A 27,285-nucleotide genomic window follows, 5' to 3' on the forward strand; every position below is an offset into this window, starting at 1 on the left:
AGTGGTACCTTATGCCCTGCTTTTAACCTCAGGTCTCCTCTGTAGATCGAGAGTAAAACGTCTCAGAATCATTATCTTAAGCCCTTAGGTTAGATGGTGGGACCAGCGGGGAAAGAGGGAATTTTTAAAGGAGATTTTATTTATAGAAAGAAAAAATCCCTAAAATTCAGGGGATAATCTAAACCTTGTAAGAGTTGTTGGGCTAAAGGTGGTTGATATGCCCTCCATGTGTGGCGAATTTCACCCCTCTAGCCTTAAAACTGAGGGCGAGGGGAGCATGGGCAGCTCGTCCATTGCCGCCAATGGGACACATGCATTCATATATTCGGATAGTAAAACGAAAGAGCTCATTTGTATGGATGACCATTTCGGAAGTGGTGGATGGACACGGAAACGGGGCCATACGAATGAAACAAACAGGAACGGTAAGCAATTTCATACAGATGCAAAAATGGATCGAGGTTGTCGAAATGCAGGAGCCTACTAAAAAAGAGGACACTAGAACTTGAAACATTTTCTCTACTGTGCCCTGTTGTATGCAGATCTGTAGGAATCTGGGAATTTCTCACTCAGTATGCTAGTCCTATAGTCCTATCTGCAGTCCTATAATTTCAAAAAACAAGCTTTCTACTCCTTCCAATGACTAGGGAAATCTTTGCCAAACCTTGCTGTATTGGATGGTACCATTTTGACTACTCAAGTGAAGGAAATTATTAATACATCCAACTGGTGTTTGGTTGCACTTCATTTATTATTTTATTGACTTTTCCACCTGTAAAAAATGCTACTGACATTTTCAGTGGGTATAGTACATGATCCTGTGCCTTAATATCATAAAGCAGAGTTTTCCAAATATTTAATGTTGGTAACATACCTTTTAGACACAGTACTTCAGTTTTATTAGCAAACTGGAGATTAGTCCAACTTCTTATGAGAGATACATACACATACTTAAATTGTAATAATGAAATGTATATGGACACAAACAAACATGAATATACTCAAGTTAATCATGGCAAATCAAATTAAATTAACTAGAAAGGATTACAATAACTAACTAAAAGAAGACGACTTAAAATTAAAATAGCACTAGGATTAATTAATAAACAAATTAAAAATATAGACGGTCCTCAGGTTATGAATGATAGGTTTTGTAGGTTTGTTCTTAAATTGAATTTGTATGTAAGTCAGAACAGGTACATTTTTAAAATTGAGATTAAAAAAATTGGGATAGTATAGGGAAGGATCAACAACCCTGTACCATTTGTTTTGCTGTCTTTGCTCCTGTTCAGATGATTTTCCCTCACTTTCTGTCCCTATGACACTTGGATTTTGAAATTTTTGGGGACCAAGGATTGGTAATAAAGCTTCAGTGGAGGCATCAGTTTCCCATGGTAAGTCTTACAGGAGTGAATTTCCTTTCCCAGGGGTAGATTTTCTCTCACTTTCTGTTCCCCACCCCCATTTGTAACTAGGAGTCGGATATAAATCGGATGTTTGTAACTCTGGAACTGCCTATAAAAGTAAACAGTATTCAGAAGGCTAATATCAAACTGGAGACCAAAAGATCTTTAAAAGAACTCCCTCCTGCTAAGCTACTCCAGCGTACCAAGGAAGCATCAATGAAGGGCCAGAAAATGGATAAAAAACAAACAAGTGGGATTAAATACTAAATGAATTAAATTTAGAAAACATATGCCTGGCCACAAAGAGTTAAGCCCCCCCCCCACTCTCAAGGGGGATTCAACTGGCCCTCCCATCTCTATGCAACCAGGCTGCTGCTGTCACCTGGGAGGGGCTACTAATTGGAACCTTTGCACAACACACCTATACACTGCAGGCAATACACTAATGTGTCACAACACAGTTTGGAAAGCTCTGTCCTAAAAGTACCAGATTACATCTGACTACGAATGAATACCATGTGCTGTAAGCTATATTTCAAAGGAAGGAACTGCCTCTGAATATTGCTTGCCTAAGGAAACCCTTTGAAACTCATGGGTTACCAAAAGTTCATAGGCGACTTCAAGGCATACTGATACATGCACACTTATAACATATAATACTATGGTGGTTATATTATATTGATTTTTCCAGGTATCACTTTGTTCACGACAGCTGAAGTATTTACTATCTGAAACAAATTTAAACAGCACCATGAGGTATCATTCCAAATTAGTCAAAAGCAAATCAGCTATGTTTATTTATCCTCATATTATGGCAAAGCAATTGGGATACTTTTAGCAAATTACTTATGCTATGTTTTAACACATGTTTGTAAATGTCTTTCGGTGAAGAACTTGTTGCTTTGATCTGTTGCTTAAGTTATATTTCAAGGAATTTATTGCTAAACTAGTAACTTCTCATAGCTAAATATTATAAATATTATTTCTACACCTAATGTAGGTTCTGATATTGTTCATTGCATATACAGTTTTCAATGCAGAAGATGCAAAATATGCAAGACTCTCCAAACACACCCAAAGGAGTTTTCAAACCACTGAACCACATAATCACTTTCATCCTTTACCAAAGATATGTTTAGTGAAAAGCTAGAGATAAATTTAATTGCTGCCAGAATTTAACAATGCAATGTACGTCTTCAGGATTTAGAGAAGATATTTTTAAGCCAGCCACAAAATCACAAAATATTTGTGCAATCTCTTGGGAGAATTAATTATAACGCACTTAAAATCATATTCACATGTTAACTATTTGTGGAAGCAATTTTTTAAAAGAAGAAAGTTTTAGGAAGAAGAATACTTGAAGTCATATAATTGAGAATCTCTTCCATTCTGTGCATTAATAGAGAAAAAAAATCAGACACATTCAGCTGTCTTTTAGGGGAAATATGCTATTCTAAAATGTAATTCTCAAACTTTGGTACTACTACCCAACATCATTATGAAAAGTCATGCTTTGCACAGATGATGTTGTTAGAATTACATGAAAAAAGCTTTATAATACAAAGAAATTTCATCACAGCCTCCCCTTACTGGCCAATGAGGTGACAAGAGGTATATGTTTTAAGAAATGACAGAGATCATTATGATGAGAATATTAAGATTACACATGTGATTAATATTTCTTACAACTGTGCTAAGTTCATGAATGGACATATATGAGATATTTCACCAAAGATTGAACACTGTTATGATAGCATGCTTTAAAATGTCCAGTCTACCGTTCAAAAAAGAGTAAAAGAAGAGGCACATTTACATAGATATCAGGAGTTCCAACAAGTAGAAAAACAAAGCGAAATTCACAAAGTAAAACCACCTCTATTATTATCATCATCATCATCATCATCAATATTATTATTAATTATTATTAATAATAATAATAGTTTTCCTTAATTTTATAGACATATTTTTAATATTCCATATTCTTTTCCATTCTTGAATATTTAGAGTTTTCCTAAGCCCATGATTCTCTAAAATGATCTCATTTTTGTTCTTTTCTAATAATAATTTATAAATATTACTTATTTTACCTTTTATTCTTTCATTTTTTAATTTTCTCTCTCTTTGGTTTATTATTCCCTCAAATTTTGTATAATCTCTATCCCCCATTATTCTTTCTTATGTCTATTGACCATTTGTTCAGTTGTAAAGACGCATACCAGGTCTTCTTTCTCCCTTCTTGCTCATAGATCTTTGATTGTTTCTATGTTTATCATCTTTAAATCCCTGTTTCTTATTTTCATTATCACTCTTTTTTAAACTCTTCCTCTAACTGGAAAAATTTCTAACGTGAATACTGATGTTAAAGGGAAAATCACTGGCACCAATTTGTTTTTGTGTTTTTTTTCAAATTTCCAAAATGTTTTTTATAAGGGTGTTACATAATTATCCCAAATCTTTTTAGACCTTCCTTTATCTTCTATAAAAATATACTATAGTTTCCATTCTAATTTTTTATCTTCTTCTTCTAGACATTCCAGTTTTCCAGGCTTTGCTAAACTTTTTATTATGTTTATTATTTGGTTGGAATGATAATACGATTAAATATTTGGAAAACCTAGATCACCCTCTTTTGTGGTTTATACCATTTACTTTTATTTATCCTGGCTTTCTATGTTCATTACAATACATGTTTAACATAATTTGGTTTTCAAAAGTTTTTTAAAAGGAGAGGAGAGAGAGGGCCATTTTTATTTCTTTGGAGAGGGAGTTCCAGAGGTGAGGAGCGATCAAGGAGAAGGCTCTATCTCTCGTTCCCACCAGCTGCTCTTGAGATGGGGATAGGATCGAGAGTAGGGCCTCCTCCACAGACTGCAGCGCCTGTGGTGGTTTATATATGGAGATGTGGTTTTTCAAATCATCTGTGCCCGAACTGTTCAGGGCGTTATAGGTAATAACCAGCACTTTGTATTTAACCTGGAAGAGAGCCGGCAGCTGGTGGAGCTGCCATAACATGTATAAATAATTTGAAGTGTTGATTCAATTACAGTATGACCAAAAGATTTGTAGGGGATAAGTTGCAAGAATGCCAGTGAATACCTGAAACTGTGGCTAATTTCAAACTTTATATTTTGACTATACTTGGAATGGGATCATTCCACAGAATCACACTGGAGGACCCAGTCCTTGAGAGACCTGCAACACTTCTGGGCAGGGGATTTTTTGAGCATGGAAAGTGACATCATAGACATTGAATTGGATAAGGGTCTCACACTATATATGTCACTATGTAATACCTTTTTGCAAAGTTTCATTTTTACCATTATAAGGCATAGCTTTGTTGCTAATCAGATATGCCATCCTGATCATATTTACCAGAAGAGCAAAATACAAATGAACTATTATTGCTACCATTATTATAACTTATTGAGTTCATAATTGGTATCTCTGGGTTCTTCTTGTATCTAATCCCTAGATAATTCTGAAGGAACAAAAGTAGCATATACAGTAGAGTCTCACTTATCCAACACTTGCTTATCCAACGTTCTGGATTATCCAACGCATTTTTGTAGTCCATGTTTTCAATATATTGTGATATTTTGGTGCTAAATTCGTAAATACAGTAATTACTATGTAGCATTGCTGCGTATTGAACTACTTTTTCTGTAAAATTTGTTGTATAACATGATGTTTTGGGGCTTAATTTGTAAAATCATAACCTATTTTGATGTTTAATAGGCTTTTTCTGAATCTCTCCTTATTATCCAACATATTCGCTTATCCAACGTTCTGCCGGCCCGTTTATGTTGGATAAGTGAGACTCTACTGTAGTTATCAGGAGCTTCTTGAAACAAACAAATCTCACGTATACTGCTCTAAATGTAAATAATTCAACCATTCACATTTTATTTGCTAAAATGCCCTTCCTGACATGCCCCACTATACAGACCATCAAGAAGGTATGAAGAAATAATAACAGCTAAAGAAATATAATGGAAAAGAGGAGCCTTGCCTTAAAGAACTACGGAGTCCACTATACAAACAAAAGTAAATCACTGCTAAAATGGTTATAAGCAGAAGTTAAAACAATCTTCATCTTCGACTCCCAATTTGTTGAAACTGCCAGACATCTTTCCATGGGTTACAGCCCATGGGACAATGTTCCTTTTGGGGTTGCAATAAGCAATGTTGGTTCTGTTCAATACTAATTAATTCTCATTGTTGCTCTCTAGCTTTTCTTTTCATACTTAGTAGTACAGTAGAGTCTCACTTATGCAAGCTAAACAGGCCGGCAGAAGCTTGGATAAGTGAATATCTTGGATAATAAGGAGGGATTAAGGAAAAGCCTATTAAACATCAAATTAGGTTATGATTTTACAAATTAAGCACCAAAACATCATGTTATACAACAAATTTGACCGAAAAAGTAGTTCAATACGCAGTAATGTTATGTTGTAATTACTGTATTTATGAATTTAGCACCAAAATATCACAATATATTGAAAACATTGACTACAAAAATGGCTTGGATTATCCAGAGGTTTGGATAAGCGAGTCTTGGATAAGTGAGACTCTACTGTACCTTTAGTCAGGTATCTAAATATGACTATCACTAGCAAATTATGGTACATAGAACGAAGCAAAACAAAAGTCAGTCAATTTTTCTCAATGACAGAGTTAAAATATGCACAACTTTAAGGTGCTGACGGAAAATCACTTATTTATGAAGAATGATGGATAATCTGCTCATACCATGCTTTCTATGGCCAAACTTTTTAAAATGCCTAGCGTCACAAACATTTATCTCTAGATATTCTTTTCTCAAGTACTTCCTGCTCAAAAGCCTCTTTACATGAAACAAAAATTAAGGTTATATATATTACAGCAAGTGTGAGGTTTTGTACCTATTAACCGTTTCTGACGAAGATTTTAAGAAAAAGAGCCATACGACTTTTTTCAATACTTATTCTATTAAAGTCAATATAGGTTCTTGCAATTAAGTAAATAATAACCAAACTTTGCAATCACAGGATGTTAATAGAAAATTGTAATGGTAAGCTACAATTTGCTTATAATTCTATTGTCAGCATGAGACCTTAATTATTAGTACACTAATTTAAATGCATGTAGTCTGACAAAGTCCATTAGATTAAAGAACTGGATTTAAATGCTTTTTCTAGCTCTCAGTCTTAATAAAGAAAATAAATAAATAAAGGTGTTGCCATCATGGGGAAATTGGCTTCTTTAAATATAGGGGCATAGCAAAGAATAGCTGTTGTCTTGCAAAGCAATCTAAGTTCAGATGAGAATAAAAATCTCTAGAAAAATGAGATGTGTGCTCTGTGATAAGTACCAGCAATGAACATTTGAGCAGGAAGTCAAATCTGTTTATATGATAACTCTGAAGGATGAGGACCTGCTGGTAAAAAAATTGAAGTAAAAACATGGCTATCCATTTGAGTTTTCTATATATCCATCTCAGTGCAGTATCAATTTGAAAGTACTTGAACAAAGTGCTTTCTGGGGAGCCTTCTTTTTCAACAGAGGGTCCCAACTGGCCCATCTGGCAGTAGGCAGCAGTACTATTTGGAGCTGCCAACTTCATTTGTATCTCTCATAACGCCTCCAATGTAGCTCTGTTCAACAAAACCATGAGAAATTACAGCTCAGGAGCAGCTATAAACTGTAAAATGCAGGATGGTCAGGACTAGGAGATGTGTATCAATGTCTATCACATTCTGTTTCCTCATATTTGAATGTTATGTGAAGTTTATGCTCTCTATACAGAAAAAAGAAGCATTAGAAAATTAGAAATACCGGAGGTAAATTTCAGGCAAAAATTGGCATTATCAAAAATAAAGATGGCAAGGACCTATAGAAGTTGAAGAGATTTGTCAGACTGTAAAGAAGACCTGTATAGGAAATAATATTGAGGATAGCTTTGACGGTGTGGTGAGTGAATTAGAACCAGACATCCTGAGGAGTGAGATTGCATTGCTAATAACAAGGCAGCAGGAGTTGACGGGATTCCAACTGAACTGTTTAAAATCTTGAAAGATTATGCTGTCAAGGTGATGCATGCTATATGCCAGCAAATATGGAAAACACAAGAATGGCCATCAGATTGGAAAAGTCAATATCCCCATACCAAAAAAGGGAAATACTAAAGCATGCTCAAACTTTTGTACAGTGGCACTTATTTCATATACCAGTAAGGTAAGGCTCAAGATCCTGCAAGGTAGACTCCAGCAATACATGGAACGGGAGTTGCCAGATGTACAAGCTAGGTTTAGAAAAGACAGAGAAATGAGAGACCAAATTGCCAATATCCGCTGGATAATGGAGGAAGGTAGGAAGGTTCAGAAAAACATCTATTTTCTATTTTATTGACTATTCCAAACCCTCTGACTGTGTGGATCATAATAAATTGTGGCAAGTTATTGGTGCGATAGGGATACCAAGTCACCTTGTCTGTTTCCTGAGGAATCTGTATAACGATCAAGTAGTAACAGTAAGAATAAACCACGGAACAACAGACTGGTTCAAGATTGGGAAAGGAGTACGGCAGGCCTGTATACTCTCCTCCTACCTATTCAACTTGTATGCAGAACACATCATGCGACGTGCGGGGCTTGATGAATCCAAGGCTGGAGTTAAAATTGCTGGAAGAAACATTAACAACCTTAGATATGCAGATGATACCACTCTGATGGCTGAAAGTGACAAGGAGCTGAGGAGCCTTATCACCAAGGTGAAAGAAGAAAGTGCAAAAGCTTGGCTGCAGTTAAACATAAAAAAACAAGATGATGGCAACCAGACTGCTTCATAACTGGCAAATAGAGGGAGAAAACATGGAGGCAGTGACAGACTTTGCATTTCTAGGTGCAAAGATTACTGCCAATGCAGACGGCAGCCAGGAAATCAGAAGATGTTTAGTTCTTGGGAGGAGAGCAATGACCGATCTTGAGAGCATAGAGAAGAGAATGATGCTGGAGAAAATGGAAGGAAAAAGGAAGAGGGGCTAGCCAAGGGCAAGATGGATGGATGGTATCTTTGAAGTGACTGGCTTATCCTTGAAGAAGCTGGGGGTGGCGATGGCTGACAGGGAGCTCTGGAGTGGGCCGGTCCATGAGGTCACAAAGAGTCGGAAGTGACTGAACGAATAAACAACAAAACAGGAAAAAAAAGCTGCTGCCAGTTATGCCAATGGCTTAGAAGAAATTCAGATAAATGAAATTAACCTACAAAAATGATTATAGGATGTCTCATGATGTTCATTTTCAAAATGAATAAACTTTCACAGAATTTCAGAATATAGTTTTCAAACTACAGAATTCATGGGAAGAAAATTATTTTAAGACCGTAGAATTTTAATTTCTTGTTCAAACTTTAAATTCTTTTGGGGGAATCCACAATAGTTTTCCACCAAAGAATTTAGGGATTTTATCTTAAAGGAAAATTGAAAACCCTTACATTCGGATACTCCTGCTTCTTAGCAGGGGGTTGGACTGGATAGCCGATGAGATCCCTTCCAACTCTATGATTCTATGATTTTGTGTCTGAACATTCCTGGATTTTTCTAGTGTACAATAATTTTATGAGCAGCTTATCTTCTAATTTGTGAATGAAGTGCAGTAATTTTCTCATTGGTTTTATCTGACATTTGCTTTATGGTGCTGGTTGCTCATCATGCTGCTTTCTCTATTCTATTCAATTAACAAAAATGGGAAAGTATGCCAATTCATTTCTCTAACTACCCTACTTGAAGGCAAACTGTAATATGCACTTGCCCACTATCCAGAAAATATCCCTATAATGTGCAGCATTTTGTTCCCTTTATTTTGTAAGGAACCTATTATTTTCAAAAACAGATGATAACTTTGTTCCTGTATAGCAAAATGGCATTTGTTAATAAAAAGAATGTTTGATGTTTAGGTAATACTACAAGCTAGTTTAATTTCAGAGTTCATCAGCAGTACATAGGAGTTGCTCTTTGTTAGCTCACTTAGTAGCTAGGTAATAATTTTTGAACAATGACGTGATTAAGAAATTCTACTATTACTTTGTAATAGAGTCTTCTGCAAAAGGTGACGATTCATACATTCCATTGCTAATTGATAACTAAACTCAGCACTTGATAATACTCCTACTTGATAAAAAATTGAGTTATCACAATATTTAAAACCAGAATAGAAAGTAGGAGTTTACTTGAAGATGTGAAAGTGGTCTTTAAATATACAAAAGGCAGAAAAGTGAATACATTATCTCTTGTTCCAGATGGTGGGACTAAAAATAATGGCTGGAGCAAATTGGATGAACATTGAAACTTCTTAATAGTAGGGTTTTTTTTTCTCATGTCAGCAGTGACTTGAAAAACTGCAAGTCGCTTCTTGTGTAAGAGAATTGGCCATCTGCAAGGACATTCCCCAGAGGACGGCTGGATGTTTGATGTTTTACCATCTTGTGGGAGGCTCATGTCCCCGCATGGGGAGCTGTAGCTGACAGAGCTCACCTGCTCTCCTCAGATTCGAACTGCCGACCTGTCTGTCAGCAGACCTGCTGGCACAAGTGTTTAACCACTTGTACCACTGGGGGGCTCTGGTAGGATGATTCAATGCTAGAGTAGATAGCCTATAGAAATGGATGGATCTATTTTATTAAAGGTAGGTATACAAAGACTGAATGGGCTAACACAGTAAAAGAGAGAAACAGACTAAATCAGCTGTTCTCCATAGTGCCACGGAGGGGCAAGGTCCACAGCCTATAATTTTTTTTTCTTTTCTGGAAATTTTCCAGTGACCAGTAAGTAGTTCATGTCTCATGGACCGGAATCAGTTCACACATAACTTTAACTGTATCTACTGTTAATAAAATCTATTTTATTTTGCCCAAGATAAATCTAATTGTCTTGTGGCTCCACATTATACCGTAATAAACAATTATCTCAAAGTGCTGTATTCTCAGAGCATGTGCATGCTACCATAATTCAAAATCATTAGTATTGTTTGAAAGGTTCTTGAAGTTTTCATGTTAAAGTAAATGTATATATGCCAAACAATCACGGTACTGTATTTAAACTGTGTAATAGACATCTAATTTGACATGTTTTAACAGTTACCTGATACTTGTTTTTCATTCCATCCACTTCACCCTATATTTAATACATAAGGTATTTTGCAGTTAGTAGAAATGAAAAGCACAGGGTAAGAGCCAGTAAAGCAATGATTTCAGCAAGAAAGAGGCAAGCACATACTTTCTTAACTGCAAGCAAAACATCAGGATGCTAAAATTGGATGAAGAAAATGGAAGAAAATTAGTATCCCATACCAATATACTGTAGAAATCTTACTATATATAAAAAACAAGAATATATTATTTTGTCAGACTATCGGAGGAGAAAATACATCTTCATCCATGAAAACAATATTTTTGTCAATAATCTAACATCCTCAAACCAAAGAACTAGGTATTATTGCACAGGTTTGATGCACAAGGAGACAACAGATGTATCTTGGCTCATAATGGGAAGGATGACAAGAGCTGAAGAAATATTTCCTACTGTGGGTTCTTGGAACTGGTTGATGGAGAACTGAAGTTTTTGCTTTCTGTTGGCAAGTTCTATCCAACGTCTTGAATATGTTTCCTATGAAGACTCAAATCCATTTGCTAGTCTCAATTACAGTAGGTTCATTGAATTAATTGCTGAATTGTCTACTTTAACACTTTAATCCCAGTGAACACTGATTCCTACTGCAGTTGGAACTAGCCACTGGACTCAATTCTGAACCTGAAACATGGAATATAAAACTAAAATAAGTTCTTGAATGCACCGAAGGCCCAACATACCAAGTTAGTTATATCTAGTCTGAATGCCAGTCTGTATGCCCTCAGAGATCTCCATCAACTCATTTACAATAATTTACAGAAACCTTACAACATCTATTAGGTAAAATGCATCATCACCTATTGGGTAAAATGGGTTTGAATTAATCTCAGGGGATTAGATGAGAATGTATTTTATTTAATTTATGCTCTGGTGACCCTGCCTTTTAAAAATAGCTTTTATTTGTACACATTCCAAAGTACTAACGGCAATAAGGAAAACTAAACTTGGCTTACGCAATATGAAACTATTAGGTTACTACACCTTAATTAAAATTTTGGTTTAGATACGTGATTTACCAGAAGTGCTAGGCGACAGACCAAATGGTGTCATTCTATAGTATGATTCTTCTGCCCTCTGCAGAATCCTTGTATTCATCATTGAACAAGTTAACTCTCACAGTTCTATTTGCTCAAAATATTCTGTAAATACCTCACAACCTCTGAGAATGCCTGCCATAGATGTGGGAGAAACGCCAGGAAAGAATGCTTCTGGAACATGGCCATATAGCCCAGGAAAATTCACAACAACCCAGTGATTCCGGCCATGAAAGCCTTTGACAACATTCTGTAAATTGCCAGACACCAATTTTCGCAACTTGTTACAACTTGACATGATTATCTTTTGTTGCTAATGCTCACAGAACTACTGTACTTGTGATGGAATGCTACATCCTGAATGTTTTCACCTAGTGTGGGATACAACCCTAAGTACAGAATTATGGCTATTTTCTCAGCAACAAAACAGGTCTTTGGCACTATTCACATAAACTGTTAAAGTCTTTGTAGGACAATATAAGAACATGCCAAGATGTGGGCAGTTTTACCATTTTGAAGGACCACTGTGGATTTTTAAAAGAAACTAGCTGTGCCCAGCCACGCATTGCTGTGGCTTATGAGAATAATTTGTTGGCCAGGTAGAATAACAGTGAATAGCCTTGCAGCCTCAAAGCCTGGCTGTTTTCTTCTTACAGGAATCCTTGTTTGGTGAGCTGGAATACAATGGAATAGGCTTGCTGCTTGGAAGGCTGGGTACTTGCATTCTAGGGGAATTGTTTTGTGGCCTGTTAGAATTGCAATGAATAGCCTTGCTGCTTCAAAGCCTGGCTGCTTGCTACCTAGGGGAATCTTTGGTTGGTCAGCTTCAATAGTACAGAGTAGTATCACTGCTTCAAAGCCTGGCTACTTTCTACCAAGGTTAATCCCTTGTTGGTCTGGTTGAATTGCACTTGCAGCTTCAATGCCTGCTGTGTTATATCTAGGGGAATCCTTGTTTGGCGAGCTGGAGTAGCACCCTCAATCAAAGAACCGCTTTGAAGCCTGGCTACTTCCTTTGTAGGGGAATCATTGTTTGGCTAGCTTGAATTGCACTGAATAGTCTTGCAGCTTAAACGCCTGGCCGCTTTCTACATAGGGGCATCCTTCATTGGCTAGGTTGAATGGGACAGAGTAGCCTCATGGCTTCAAAGCCTGGGGGTTTTCTATCTAGGGGAAATCTTGGTTGGCCAGGTTGAACAGCACTGAATAGCCTTGTTTCTTTCAAGCCTGGCCGCTTTCTCAGAGCTGGTCCAACAATGAGGAGAATTAAGCGGTCGCTCTGGGCGCAAAACATACGGGGGAGCAGTCGAGACTGCTATTTCTGTTGATTTCTTGTAAAACATGATGTTTTGGTGCTTAATTTGTAAAATCTTAATGTAATTTGATGTTTAATAGGCTTTTCCTTAATCCCTCCTTATTATCCAAGATATTCACTTATCCAACGATTTTATTTTTCAGTGATTGGTTTGGGGGGGGGGGGGCGCCAAAATTCTGTTCACCTACACTTGAAAAATACCTAGGGCCGGCTCTGCCACTTTCTACCTTGTGGGATCCTTGGCTGACCAGGTTGAATGGCAATGAATAGTCTCGGTGCAGCAAGTATGAATGCTGCAATTAGTCATATTGATTAGCATTTAATGGGCTTGCAAGCTTCAAAGCCTGGCTTCTTCCTGCCTGGAGGAATTCTTTCTTGGGAGGTGTTAGTTGGCTCTGATCATTTCCTGCCTGTAATTCCCCTGTTTTCAGAGTGTTGTTCTTTATTTACTGTACTGATTTTAGAGATTATATTGTTCTGTTTTATTATAGCACAGTAATTTTTATATATTACATTTATAATATTATATTATTTGCTTTGAACTGGATTATATGAGGCCCCTTCTAAACAACTGTATAAAATCCACACTGAATTGGATGATATGTCAAGATAACCCAGTTCAAAGCAGATACTGTGGATTATCTGCCTTAGTATTCTAGGTTATATAGCTATGTGGAAGGGCCTTGAGTCTACACTACCAGTTCAAATCAGATAATCTGCATTTTATAGGAAGTATGGAAGAGGCCTAAGTGAGGCCTAACTCTGCCTGTCCCCAGGTCATTGTGGTGAGTGGGTTGCTAGGAGATGAAGTGGGCGGGGCCTAAAGGGGGCAGGGCCTACCCTTCTGACTGCAGCCAGGGGTAAAAAAAGCTCTTTCTTGTTCTCTAATTTGGGCTTTATTTTTCTAGTTTTTTTTTTGTTTGAAAGACATAGCTTGGATGATTATGTCTTTTGCGAAAAAATTTGGTGTGATTGGGTTCAGTGGTTTTGTTGTTTACTCCATAGTAAAACGGCACATTACATTTATATATAGATAGATAGTCTTCTAAAGCTTTTGAACATCTGTTACCTTGGTGTCCTGTGAGATATTGCAATAGTACTTTGAATTGGTTCTGTGGGTTTTGTAATAGTTAGTGCTATCAAACTGCCCAAAACGAAGCCTAAATTTCCTTAATCTTGAATATGCTGCATGGCTCTCAAACAACTTACTGGAATTACAATTTTGAAAAGCAAAAACCTAAAGGGGACCTCTTCTGTCCCCCGAGCTAACTCTCTCAGGTGTCCTATTTCCAGCAAGAAAAGAGTGGGAAACTCACAACAAAAGGTGTAATAGTAAATTATAAAGAAATGTAATTGTATTGAAGATCAGTACCCTAACTCCTCGCAGGGTCTTACTAACAAACAATTACTTGAAGGAACAGATGAAAGCTTAGAACATAAATGGTTTTCTCTTGATTTCTTCCAAAAAGAGCTTATTTCTAGCCTCTTTTCTGTGCCCTTTGTCTGGCTTTGACTTCTGATAACACCTCCTGTTACGTCTCTTTTTTTTTAAAAAAAATTGCAGACTTGGTTCCTCAATACTTAAACCTTATTTCTCCATGTCTTAAACTTGGTTCCTTCAACCTTTGGCTTCTTAAAATTTGAATTAGTTTTCTTAACCTTTGACCATGGAAGATATTGCAGCCTCTAGACTCCTTGGCGCCCTTAGATTGTTAGGGGATAATGCTGCTGGAACATGGCCATACAGCCCGAAAAACTCACAGCAACCTGGTGATTCCGGCCATGAAAGCTTTCAACAGCATTAGGCTTTTTTTTTTTAAGGTAAATTGGGGTAAACTGGAAAGCAGTATCTTAATCCAGGGGATATGTTATTAATATCAATGGCTTATCTGCTTTACAAGTTTTATTTAATCTTTAAAGGAAAAATGTTTAGGCCCCGACCTATTAGTAGTACATCCCACACTAATATCACATTCTGGGGGTTCCATGCTGAGAGAAAAGCTTTATATAAATTTTAAAAAAGGGAAGAAAGGAGATTCATGGAACTCATTCTTTGTCATCCTTGCTTCTCTCTGATCTGTTTGTCTAAGAAGGCTTGGGGATCCTACCTCATGTAAAGGCACACTGGGATACAGAAAACTTATTTCTGATATGAAAACTGAATAAGCAGTTCAATTTAGAAACAGTTTGTAGTTGTCTTTTTCTCATTTCTGTTAGAATTTGGCCTGGATACTGTTTCATCTGTTTCTTTTGTGTTTTTGTACTGTTCCGTCCATTCAGATGGCACGAAACGGCACAACTCCCTCCAGAACGAAAAGAGCAGCAAAATGAAAAAAAGGGGGAACGGTAGCCATTTGGTTGGGAATTTTTGGCACTCGGCTGTAGGTCCTGCCCGCCGAGTGCTCAATGCTTGTAGGCCCAGCAGGCAGGGCCTAGAGACAAGCACTCAACGATTGTAAGCCTGGAAGGCAGGGCCTACAGCCAAGCACTTGATGCTCATAAGCCCAGCAGACAGGGCCTACAGCTGAGCTCTCGATGTTCGTAGGGCCAGCAGGCATGGCCTACAGCCGAGTGCTGAGCCCGCTCGGATGTAGGCCCTGCTGGTCCTGGTGATTTGTCGCCCAAGGTCTGAAAATCTTTGTTTTTTCAGACCTTGTACAGAAAAGCTCATTTGTATAGGCACCCGCTTTCAGAAGCAGCGGACAGAAATGGGGACTTACAAATGGGACAAATAGAAATGGTTAGTGATTCCATACAACGGAGACTAATTTCTGTTAATTAAATAATAAAGGCCAGTGGCTCTAATGCATGCATTCATATAGATTTTAAATATTAAAATTCACAGCTCTGTATGCACTCCAATAACTTTAATTTTAAGGTATTTTATAAAACATATGTTGACGGTTACATATAATCACAGTATAACAAGTCTTATGTGTTAAAAGATTGTATCGCTCACAATTCACTATCCATCTAATTAAACTGTTAAATTTGAAATGGCATAGAATAAACTTCAGTAAGCTCCAAATGCCTAAATCCTTCAAATCTTTATCCATTTCTACTGAAGAGGCCCTTATTCATGCATCGTGTAGTGATGTTTACATTAAATCTTCTTCCAATAAGTAGGCTTGGGACTGAATCAGTTTAAACGAATTTTTTTTATAATATTCGGTGGTCCGTTTCGTATAATTTCCGAGAACAGAATGGGAAGGAGGAAACCAAAAAGCTGACCAAAACTGATTACGAGAGCCTTACATCAATCCTGGATGGCCCAAGATCATTCACTAAATCTCATGGCTTATTGGAGATCCCCATTCAACACTTAAACTACCCAACAATTAAACCACTACACACACACCATTAAACAATTAAATGTGCCGCAACAATGTCCTGAAAGAATATATGCAATATCAAAAATACATTTGTGAGCACTATAAAACAAAGAAATCATCTAATATTATTTTCTAGAATCAACAAAAACATCTAAATAACATTTGTATTCTATTTCTGTTTTTCATGCATTCTTAGTTACAGAAGCATACATCGCCACAGTGTTATTTCTTTGTGTCCAATAAATAATGTCTTTCATTTTGTGTCAATAAAAAGAAAGAGAAGAAACAGTAATAATAACATAATGACCCATAGCAGCAGAACTGCAGGTTTTGTGTTTGGCTGTGAGACCTGTACGGATGGACTATTAGTGAGCGGGATAGAAGAATTATCAAAAGCAGATTGGAAAATGAATTAAAAACCAGTAGCCTCCATTAGATTGAATGGTACATCAATTTATAAGAAGGCAAAGTTACAGCATTACTTTTAACTTCCTTTCTCTCACTTGATTCAGTTTGACTAGCTGCCAACTGAAAGGTTTGAAAAGGAATTTTACTTTCATGGCACTTGGTATTTACTTCCTCATGGCAAGCCTATGTGGTTAGCATACATTTTTGGCCTGGTGGCTGCAGCAGCAGTCCAGGTCACATTATATCAAAACAGAAAATGATATCAGGCAAGGACAAATTACAGTAGCAGTGAAAATCCCCATAGGCATGATAACAAAAACAATATCTGATTTGTATTATCCAAAACCTAGACCAGTGTATCCCTTTGGGGGGGGCTGGGGGTGGAAGGAGGACAAGCAAGCCAAACACTGACTTATGCAGCCCTTGCACCACCCGATTGTCCTTCCCCACTGCCCCAGCGCATTGGCAGGAGTGGGGGAACCCGACCAAGTCAGACTCCAGACTCCCAGAGGCCCGTGGGGTCTGGTGTGTAAAGCCAAACCCAACACTGATCCAACTTTTCTTTCTAGTCACCATCCCAAAAACTGCTCCAAATGGGAGAGCACATGGGCAGAGGCTGACTAAATAGCCTTGGCCCTTCCCACTCTCTTCCTAGTCCGTGCTTTGGCACCAAGCCAAAATTGCTCGGCCTCCCCCACCCTATGCTGTGCTCAGCATGGAGAGGGGCCAATCCTTCCTGCCTCCCTTAATGCTTCTGCTGGGTGTTGGGGAACCAGTTGAATGGGATGAGCTATGCCACAGATAGGTTATGGTACTGATCCCACAAGGAAGAGGAAAGATCAAATATTAATTAAAGATACCTTATTCCTTAATCAAATCCCATTTAACAGGATTCCTCATGCTTGGGTTGACCTGAAAGTTTGCTATATATAAACACACAAACTGTACTATGTGCCAGGTATTAGTGCAGCTCTGAGAGTATGAAACAAGACTGCTAGTTTTACTATCAGACCAAGAGCATACATAAACATAACTGTGTTGTTAGGGGTATGAAATGAAACCTGGCTTATATCCTGAAAATTATCAACTTCACAGAAGCTGAAGTTGTAGAAAAAGCTTTGTTCAGTTTTCATATACTATAAAAATTCTACTTTCTCCCAAGTGATGTTGAGATGAGAAAGCTTGTCAGACCTCTATGGTAAGTATCACCCATTCCATAAAAGTGACACTATTACTAGCAAAGAAAATGCTGCCCTCCTGCCCTGAAGCAACATCACTGTCACTATTTGACAGCCAGGGTAATATGGGAATATGTTACACTGGTGGGGAAATAACTCGACAAGGATGCAGGAGACTTACATAGAACATTATGAATGAAAACCCTGAAGCCTATATCAAAGACATATGTTTTAAATTGTGTTTACTGCGCCTACATATAGAGACATTGCCTTATCTGAAAAACTGCATTATCTGTATATATATCCATACACTAAGAACAATCAAGGAATCACTAATATTAACAACATGAACACCGATTATACTAGGACTATTACTATCACTTTAAAAAGACAATTACTGTTATGCTTGGATAGAAGAGCTTTCCAATAAAGGAATTCTTGACAGTTATTTCTGCTCATTTTTTTTCTTGAATGTCCAAAAACAATATATTCTTCCATTCAGAGGAAGGTTTTAAAATTATATGAATTATTTATTTAACAACATTTATAATCTTGATATATACAATAATTTGCTCTTCCTGTATAGATATCTTAACTTAAAAAATAATCGCCCTCTATTCCCCCCTTCCCCAAATCATGGAGTCATAAACCTTAACCCTATCAATCATCACAAATATAAACTGCCTTCCAAATAATGTTGTTGCATATTAATTATAACCTTCAAAAATCATTTCCCCAAAGCTCCCTTGAGTCAAAGGAGGTTTAAGTCCAGTATTGTCTTGATGCATATAAATAATAAATGGCTTCCAAATATTCTCATATTCTTGTGTATCTCCTCTTGCTACTCTTACTTTATATGTTATGATTTCTTAAAGAGCCGTGAATCACATCCTATTCAACCACTTTTGTACACAAGATTTTTAAACATCATCCATGCTTTAGTTATTTATGGCCTTGCAGCACTTATGTAAGTCCAATAAGGCTCAGACAAATCTTCATTTTCGCTTTCAAATACAAAAATTTGTTTTTGCCCCAACACTTGACTTATCCATCCTAACATATCCTCCCAGAAGTTACATATTTTTGGACATGTCAACTACATGACTCTAATCATCTATTTTACCACAACATCTTTAATTTTAAAAAAGTTAGACATTGTACTATTTAAGCAACATATTGTTAGTATCTGTTAGTTTATATCAAGATACAGTAAGACCCCACTATCTAGAGATCTCATGTCTGCTGTGAGAAGTGGTCTGGAAAAAAACAATTGAGATTTAATGAGATTAAAACAGAAATAATAAACCTTAGCGGACATCGGCAGAAAGGAATTCTCCTACTATTAAATGGGATACTGTTCTCTTGCACTTTCACACTGTCTCATGCATTCATGTCTTGTTGTCTTATTGTGTATCATAGAATACAGTATAGACAGAGCTAAGATCTGCCAAACCTTGACTTGATCTCCATTTCCCTACCTCTATGAGTTATGGAACACAATGAGTGCACACTTGGTGGCCGGTGTTTCGGCTGCCAACTTCCTCCTGAAGTAAGAGACTGCTACAGGCACATTCACATAACAGTCACAGGTGTTGAGAAGTAGGGAAGCACACAAAAAAATCAATGTTGCCATTGTCAAATCCCTCCTGAAGCCTCAGGTTATTTGTTGTGTCTCCCCCTAGAAGCCACAGGCTGTCGTGTGCACATTGATGTTGCAACTCCAGGCTTTGGGAAGGAGTTGGCAACGATGGAAATTTTTGCACTTCTCACCTGAAATCTAAGGCTGTTGTGTGCACATTGATATGTTGAGGTTTCTCGCCTTTTGGGAAGCCGCCCCCCTCCCCACGTTCCCAGCTTCGTAATTTTGAGGAGCCCCTAAGGAAGCTTGTCCTCACTTCTGCTGTTGCCCACTGAATTTGTTGTTTTTCAACTTTAGTGGGTCCTGTATCATTAATCTTATGGATATAGGAGGTTGACTATAAATGTATAACAGACTCTTTTATTTAAATGTTGTAGTTTCGTCTAGTATTAGAATCTACTTTGCAAGTTATCCCCCACTCTAACCCCTAGCATCCCTGTTGTTTGTGACAGTTAAAACAATTGCGTTAACTATTAACAATAGTTCAATTTAACTGTAGTAACCCTGGGAATTTATCCTTCATGGATATAGCGGTTTTACTATATACATCAGGGCAGTACTTTTAAATGGAAGGTAATACATTAGGTTTTCTTCATTAATTTCGCTTTGGGATTGATTGTTTTCAAGTCTTACTTCTTGAAGAAAGAAGAATCTTGTTATGTCAAGCACTAAGAAGGCAATGCTATTTCACTACTGGTTTATCTAAATGGAATCACTGAAGTATACATAAGATAAGTTTCTGTGTTGGAAAGAAACAAAAGATATTGGCAAATTCAGGTTGCACTGCATTTGTAAGTCAGTGTTATGAGCTTCTTCATCACACTATTCTCAACTGATCTTTGCCATTATACTTTGTTTGTGTCTATGTAAATATGGGCACACTAAGGCCACAATCCTGAGACGTGATAAGTGGCAAAAGCTTACCTGTGTGATATTGATTTTCGCTTTCTCACAGCCATGTATAGGGATGGGAACTAGAAAGTTTATGCATCTGAGACCAATTGTCAGATGGGAAAGAACTTTGACCCATCCACTAAAAACAACATTCAATAATGTGCCCCCCCCACCCCCCGTTCCCCCACCTTGGCTTTTGTTCACTGATAAAGAGCTGTATCCTCAAGATATATACATTCCCAGAAAAGAAGTCAAGACATTGCAAAACAATGTCATTCTTAAGATATGAAGTTTGAATAGGCAGCTTTTTAAAACAAAGGCAACTATGTTTGGACAAAATATAGCATTCTCATAAAGCAAAATGTTATACAGCAGGTCAGATTCAGATAGCACAAAACAGTATAAGATGCTTTCCAAGTGACTAACATATTTCAGTAAAATGGCAAATCCTGATGTAACTAAACAGAACCACAAGGAGTCCTCATAAGACAATTTTTCTGATACGATTTCCTCATTCAAATGCCATTAAACTGGCCCATGCTGAAAACAACGCAACTTAATCAATCTAAGATTTTGTCTTATCAGAACTTGGCTGTTTTCAAGTAATAATCCGACTGGCAAAAAGTCCTCAGAGACTAACAGACCATTTCCATTCATGTTATAGAAAAGTCATTTTAATTTGAAGAGTGGCTTGGAATTCTATATCTACAGTCATTCTCTCAAATACAGAAAGCTTCACTTAAATATATTTTAAAAGACATTTTATGTCCAGGCCACAGTGGATGATGATATGTATTTATTTTATGTGAATTTTATATTTTTAAATATAATAACTGTTTTTGCAGCACAATGCTTCTTTTCAAGTTGTGAAGAAAAAGTGCTCCATGTTTTGCCTTTTTATTTTTTTAAGTTACTGATTTAAATAAATTTAGAAAATAACTCGCTCAGTATACTGGCATACTAGCCACCACTATAAAACCAAATGTAAACAGGCAATGCAAAGGCCAAACATTTGTCACTATAAACCCATGTTTCCAAACATCACATGTATAGTCAGCAATAATAGATGCCATGGAACGCGTTTTCTATTTAAATTTCTAGAATCTGATTAAATGCCTTTCTAGATTTTTTAAATTGTGTCAGAAGTGACTTGAAAACATACTGCAAGTCGCTTCTGGTGTGAGAGAATTGGCTGTTGACGTTGCCCAGGGGGTGCCTGGATGTGTTAGCTGGGAGGCTTCTCTCATGTCTCGGCAAGCTAGAGCTGACAGATGGGAGCTCATCCTATCTCGCGGGTTCGAACCAGCAACCTTCAGGTCAGCAACCCAACCTTCAGGTCAGCAGTTCAGCCAGCACAAGGGTTTAGCCCACTGCACCACTGTGGCTCCCTAGATTAACAGAAAACAATACTGGCATGCACTTTATAAATTCATTATAATAAAATTAATTAACAATACCAACAGATTCCAAGTATATTCCACAAGCATGGAGTAGTACACTTTAAAAACTGTAAAACATCCTACAATTAAAGAGATAAGAATACAACATTTTCCAAATAATCTTGAGCAAGTAAAAATACAAGAAAAAATATTTCTGGATATAAAACTATAGTTTATAGCAGGGGTCCTCAAACTTTTTAAGCAGTGGGCTGGTCCACAATCCTTCAGATTGTTGAGGGGCCAAATTATCATTTGAAAAAAAAAATTAACAAATTCCTATGCTCACTGCACATGTCTTATTTGTACTGCAAAAAACAACAACAACAATGAAAGAACAATGCAATATTTAAAAATAAGAATAACCAACATAAACCTACTAGGATTTCAATGGGAAGTGTTGGCCTGCTTCTGGCCAATGAGATAGTAAAGTTAATTGGGATTGTTGTTGTTGTTGTTGTTGTGTGCCTTCAAGTCATTTCAGACTTCGGGTGAGCCTAAGTCTAAAACTGAGGGTGGGGGCCAGGTAAATGACCTCAGAGGGCCGCATCCGGCCCCCGGGCCTTAGTTTGGGGACCCCTGGTTTATAGTGTAAACTGGATGGGTGCCCATTAATAAGACATAACAGAATAGATGCAACAAAATATAATAAACAATGACAGTGTTTACAGAAACCCAAAAGGAGCAGCTGTGAAATATTAACTTAAAGATTCCCCCCTTGTTTTTCAGGATTCATTAACTTACTTTTGAAGATGTAGAATCACACTCTTGACAAATCCATCCATAGCCAGTTTGTTTGGGAGATTTTTTCAAAGGAGGGTCCAAACAACCAAAATGATAACAAAGCCTGCATTCATCACACCTGCATTAGAAACATATTGATTTTTTTTTTTAAAAAATAGCATCAAACCTGTCCGAATAAAACAAATGCATCAAGACAAAGTGAACATGTAAACCTCAGAAAGTTTTTTTAACTGTTATGAACCTTTGTTTATGCAGGAGATTTGTCAACATGTTGTGAAGGAGCTTCATGCACACACCATGGTCCCTGGATCCCCAGCAGTATAGACATGACAACACTTTGACAGATCTGAACAATACTGTGACAAAGCATAATCAAATTAATAAAAGAATAAAGCCCTGATCATGTGCAGACTCTGTGCAGTAAATCTTAGTGGGCAAAATGAAATATGGTAGTTAACAGTTGATTCTGAGTATCACAAGACAGGGAACAAGAGTAGGAGCTCACTATTGAACCCATGGCTTGTGATGGATTTGCCACAGGTATCTCTTTAAGATCACTCTGGGAATGAACTGCTGGACTAGAACAGATTTCTCAGATTTCGGGTCATAATATCAAGGTTAAGGCACTACCCTGAAGAGTGTGTATGTTTGTGTATTAGGGTTGAGCAAAAATCTCGGAAACCTCATAATTCGGACTAAAATCGTATTTAATCCAACTAGCAAACATAGTTCCAATGCGGGTTATCACATTGGATCTAACCCACGATTTCAAAGCATTATAGCCAAATGTTAATGGCTTCGTTATTTGATCAGAAATGAAGCCATTTTTTTAATGCAACCTAACTTGTTTGGGAGTGGAGCATAGCCTGGCTTGGGCTTGCCAAGCTGACCAATCGCAGTGCACATTCGTGTAATGGGAGGAGTTTGTACATCCTCCACGTCCCCCAGTATGTGCCTCCTTGAAAAGCACCTGTGGAGTGCCACGAGGCTGCAATTCGTGTTGGGGCATCAGAGAGGGAGGGAGCTTGGGTTCGGCTGGCTGGCTGGCTTTGGCTATTTTTCTCCTGCAACAATTGGGAGTGCTTTGCAGCACCACTGCTGCATGTCCCTGCCTGCCTGGCCTTGGTGTCCGCCGGGCAGCCACAGCCAGCCATTGAAGAAAAGGGGGTGGAAGGGGAAAGGGGGTCCTTTTATTTTTCTTTTAAAATTTAAAAAATAAATAATTAGAAGTTATTTAAAGAAAAGCTTTATTTTTGAGAAGAAAAGTGTGTGGGTTGCGAAAGGGAGTTTGGGCCTGGTTGCTGGCTTTGCTCTGTGGGCGGCGGCTATTTTTCTCCTGCGACATTTGGAGCACCTTGCGGTGCCATTGCTGCGTGTCCCTGCCTGCCTGACCTTGGTGTCCGCCGGGCAGCCACAGCCAGCCATTGAAGAAAAGGAGGTGGAAGGGGAAAGGGGATCCTTTTATTTTTCTTTTAAATTTTTTAAAATAAATAATTAATAGAAGTTCCAGTACTACAAGACTCATCCATCTATGCCAGTCAGTCAACAGGTGGGCCACTCCACGCCTGGAGTGTTCTGCTATGTTACGTTCTCTGCCTGGGTCCCTTTCCCAGTTTGTGTGTTTGCTCGCGTGGGGTTATGCAGTACCACAAGATCCTGGTTCCAACAGGAGCATGGCACCCACAACATTATGGTTTGCTGGGTGTCTGCTGTCCACCAATTTCACAGAGCTTAAGCCACAAAAACAGTTTCTGAAATAGAACAAAGAATTTCAAACTGAAGACAACCCAATGAAACAGGAAATAAGACTTTTTTAAAAAAATGAAAGCTTTGAAAATTCACCAAAAACCAGAGGATAAGAGAAACTAGCTAACAGTGGTAAATGTGTTCTACCTCTGTACCAAGTTTGATCAGGATAGCTCAAAAATGAGGGCAGGAGAGTCCTCTAAAATTCCCTCCTCCAGTGCTGTTTTTGCCATTGCGCATGCGCATCCGCCATTAACGAATTAATTACAAATATTCCAAATTTTCAGAAAGTTCCAAATTTTTTGCTTCAAAATTAAAAAATGACTTTCAAAATGAAGCGCCAGTGCCCCCTACTTTTGGAGCAAGTATTGAACCATTTTTTTCATGGATCGCACATGCCTATTGTGTGTATGTATTTTCCTCCTTTATTCAATTTGGTGGCTTTTATTTGAGTAGCATACCCTGTGTTGCTCCAGGATGCTTAATGTTTTATAATATCACCAAGAAATGGCCTTTGTAACACCACCAGGAAACTACATCACCAGGGATCATCTTTAGGCATCAGGTTTTGGCCCTGAAATCCCAAAGACTTGGGACAGTCCTCACTTGGTTAGATATTTATTTATTTGCTCGCTATATTTTTACCCCGCCTTTCTCACCCTGGAGGGGACTCTGGGTGGCTTCCCACATGGCAATAATTCAATGATGTTAAAACAATGACAAAGAATTACAGAAAAGTCATTTAAATACACATTAATTTACCCTAAACACAATTAAAACCACCAGCATCACGTAATCCAAGGGCAAGGTCTGGGCCATTCCATTGGTCGAAATTTCATAGATAGGAGATTATTCAGATCAAGCATAATTTTATGTTTCCCATATTAGATGCCCCCTTTCCCAAATGGCCTACGTGCTTGAACCTCCTTTTTTTGTATCTGGTCTATTTTAAACTTAATTTTTACTTATTTGCCATCCAAAATTTGAACTTTTAAAGAAGATGTTAAACAAAGTATGGCAAAGTCTACAATACTTACTAATTTAAGTCCCATGGATTTCAATAGCTATATTCTAAACATGACTATAAATGTCATGCAAAAATTGCACTGTTGTAACTTTCATTGTTCCTAGACTTTAAAGTATATATTGTGCAGTTTCCATGGCAACTTCCATAAAGAATAAACTATTAGTCTTTGATATTCCTGACATCACTCATAAAAGTTTTTAAAACTCTTTACGTTGAATTCAGTTTATCTTGGACAAAAACCCTATGTTCACTTAGGAATGTAAATCCCATTGAACTCTAGGCCTTACTGTAGAACATGGATGCATTCATCAGTTAAATTATACACTAAAGGCAAATATCGCCAATAGAAAGAAAAGTAAATTTACATCAGGTCGATAGATATTTCAAGCCAGTTACCTGTCTTGCCTTTACTTGGATGTGTCCTATTTAATTTAGTAATTACCACACATTTTGAGAACAAGTTTATCCAGGGTTTTTTTAGCCAGTCAAGAAACTAGCCAAGTCAAAGCTTAATGCTATATCAGAATTTCACTTTATACCATCAACACAGATGGCATTTGACATTAAAAAGTAAAATACTATATAGTTTGCCTATAAGGAAAAAAATAACAGTGACCTAGTTCTCTGAATAAAAAAGTAATTATTTGTATTGGTTGTGGAAATCACCTGGAGAATTTATTTAAGGCAAAATATTTCTAAGACTTTTGAACAAAGAGGCAATCACTGTAGTTGTCATCACAAAAGGCACAATGGTTAATTGGGGTATACCAAAATTTTAAGTGCTGATATTTGTTTTTTTATGTACACAACTATTACCAGCAGTAATTCATTATTCATCATCTGGAGGAGCCATTTAATGAAAAGGTGCTGTTAAAAATCCAAAGAGTTTGGCCAAATTTAGCCAAATTGACAAAGGGAATCTCCACTAAACCAAAAAGAGCTGACCATGATTTTTTTGATTTAGTGGGTGTTCCTTTTGTCAATTTGGCTAAATTTGGCAAAACTGTTTGGATTTTGATCGCATATGTGCCTTTCACATCATATCTAAGGCTCAAGTAAAACTATTTCTTATTTGTGATGGTTTCTAATTCTAAAAAATAGGGGGGAAAAAGAGGATTTTAAAATCATATGTGGGTAGACATATAAAGTTACATAATAGAAGAACCTGACTCCCCTCTTTCCAGAAGTGAACAATGTTGGTGGAAGCTCATATAATTACTAGTCAGGAGCGGTTACAGTCTCTGACCATCATACCATTATCAACAAGCAAAGCTTTGGAAGGTACGCACCAGGCGAGGGAGGAGATGGGAAAGGTGTGCGCCTTTCCCCCCTATCCCGCACCGCACGCACCTTACTCGGGGGAGAAGGGAGCTGCCGCCGCAGGGGCTGGATAAATGGCTTTGATGGGATGCATGTGGCCCCCGGGCCTTAGTTTGGGGATCCCTGCTTTAAGCACTATTGTCTATCTTCTGATTGTTACCAAGACACATTGGATAAGAAGGCAATGATGTGAAAGTAGTATATTATGAATCAAATATTTAAACACATAGGATTTTTATGCATTCTATGAATCTGTACTATTCATTAGCTGTTGATAGAGGTGAAAATGAGTTATTGCATTTTCACCTCTTTGACCTTCCCAACATAGCTATGTTCTGTAGCTCAAATAATGGATGCGCAGAAGGGCCCTAGCTTGTTTTCCACTTCAGATATGTGTGAATGGCATCGATCACAGTACTTTAGGGTGGAGTTTATCAGTTTCAATAAGAACTCTTTTCCATGTAATCGGAACTTGATTAAATCTTGTATGTATGGAATCAATCAAGTTGTGTGTGTTTATAGTTGTAGGGGCTATATCAAGAAGAATGGTCTTAATGAGGAAAATATATGGTGCCGAATTCTTTCATGGCACATGATGCATGGTAGCGAGAATTCGTTTAAATTTTCACAAATCTCTGAAATG

The 27,285-nt window shown here is 37.5% G+C and overlaps 1 protein-coding gene across 8 annotated transcripts in view; it reads right to left on the bottom strand.

The window, feature by feature from the left end:
• Positions 1-27,285, bottom strand: part of phf14 (PHD finger protein 14) — a 154,012-nt gene that overhangs the window by 36,253 nt on the left and 90,474 nt on the right. For 4 of the 8 annotated variants that reach the window (XM_062957826.1, XM_008112576.3, XM_008112571.3 and 1 more), the window contains 3 exons: positions 22,550-22,667; positions 10,657-10,686; positions 10,522-10,554 (listed from right to left, as the gene is read on the bottom strand). In XM_062957826.1, the coding sequence (XP_062813896.1) occupies positions 10,522-10,554; positions 10,657-10,686; positions 22,550-22,667 (181 nt within the window). The remainder of the gene's footprint in view (positions 1-10,521; positions 10,555-10,656; positions 10,687-22,549; positions 22,668-27,285) is intronic. The other 4 variants (XM_008112579.3, XM_008112573.3, XM_008112580.3 and 1 more) reach the window with 2 other exon arrangements.

Source organism: Anolis carolinensis, chromosome 6 (genome assembly GCF_035594765.1).
Source record: "Anolis carolinensis isolate JA03-04 chromosome 6, rAnoCar3.1.pri, whole genome shotgun sequence".
Taxonomy (NCBI): Eukaryota; Metazoa; Chordata; class Lepidosauria; order Squamata; family Dactyloidae; genus Anolis; species Anolis carolinensis.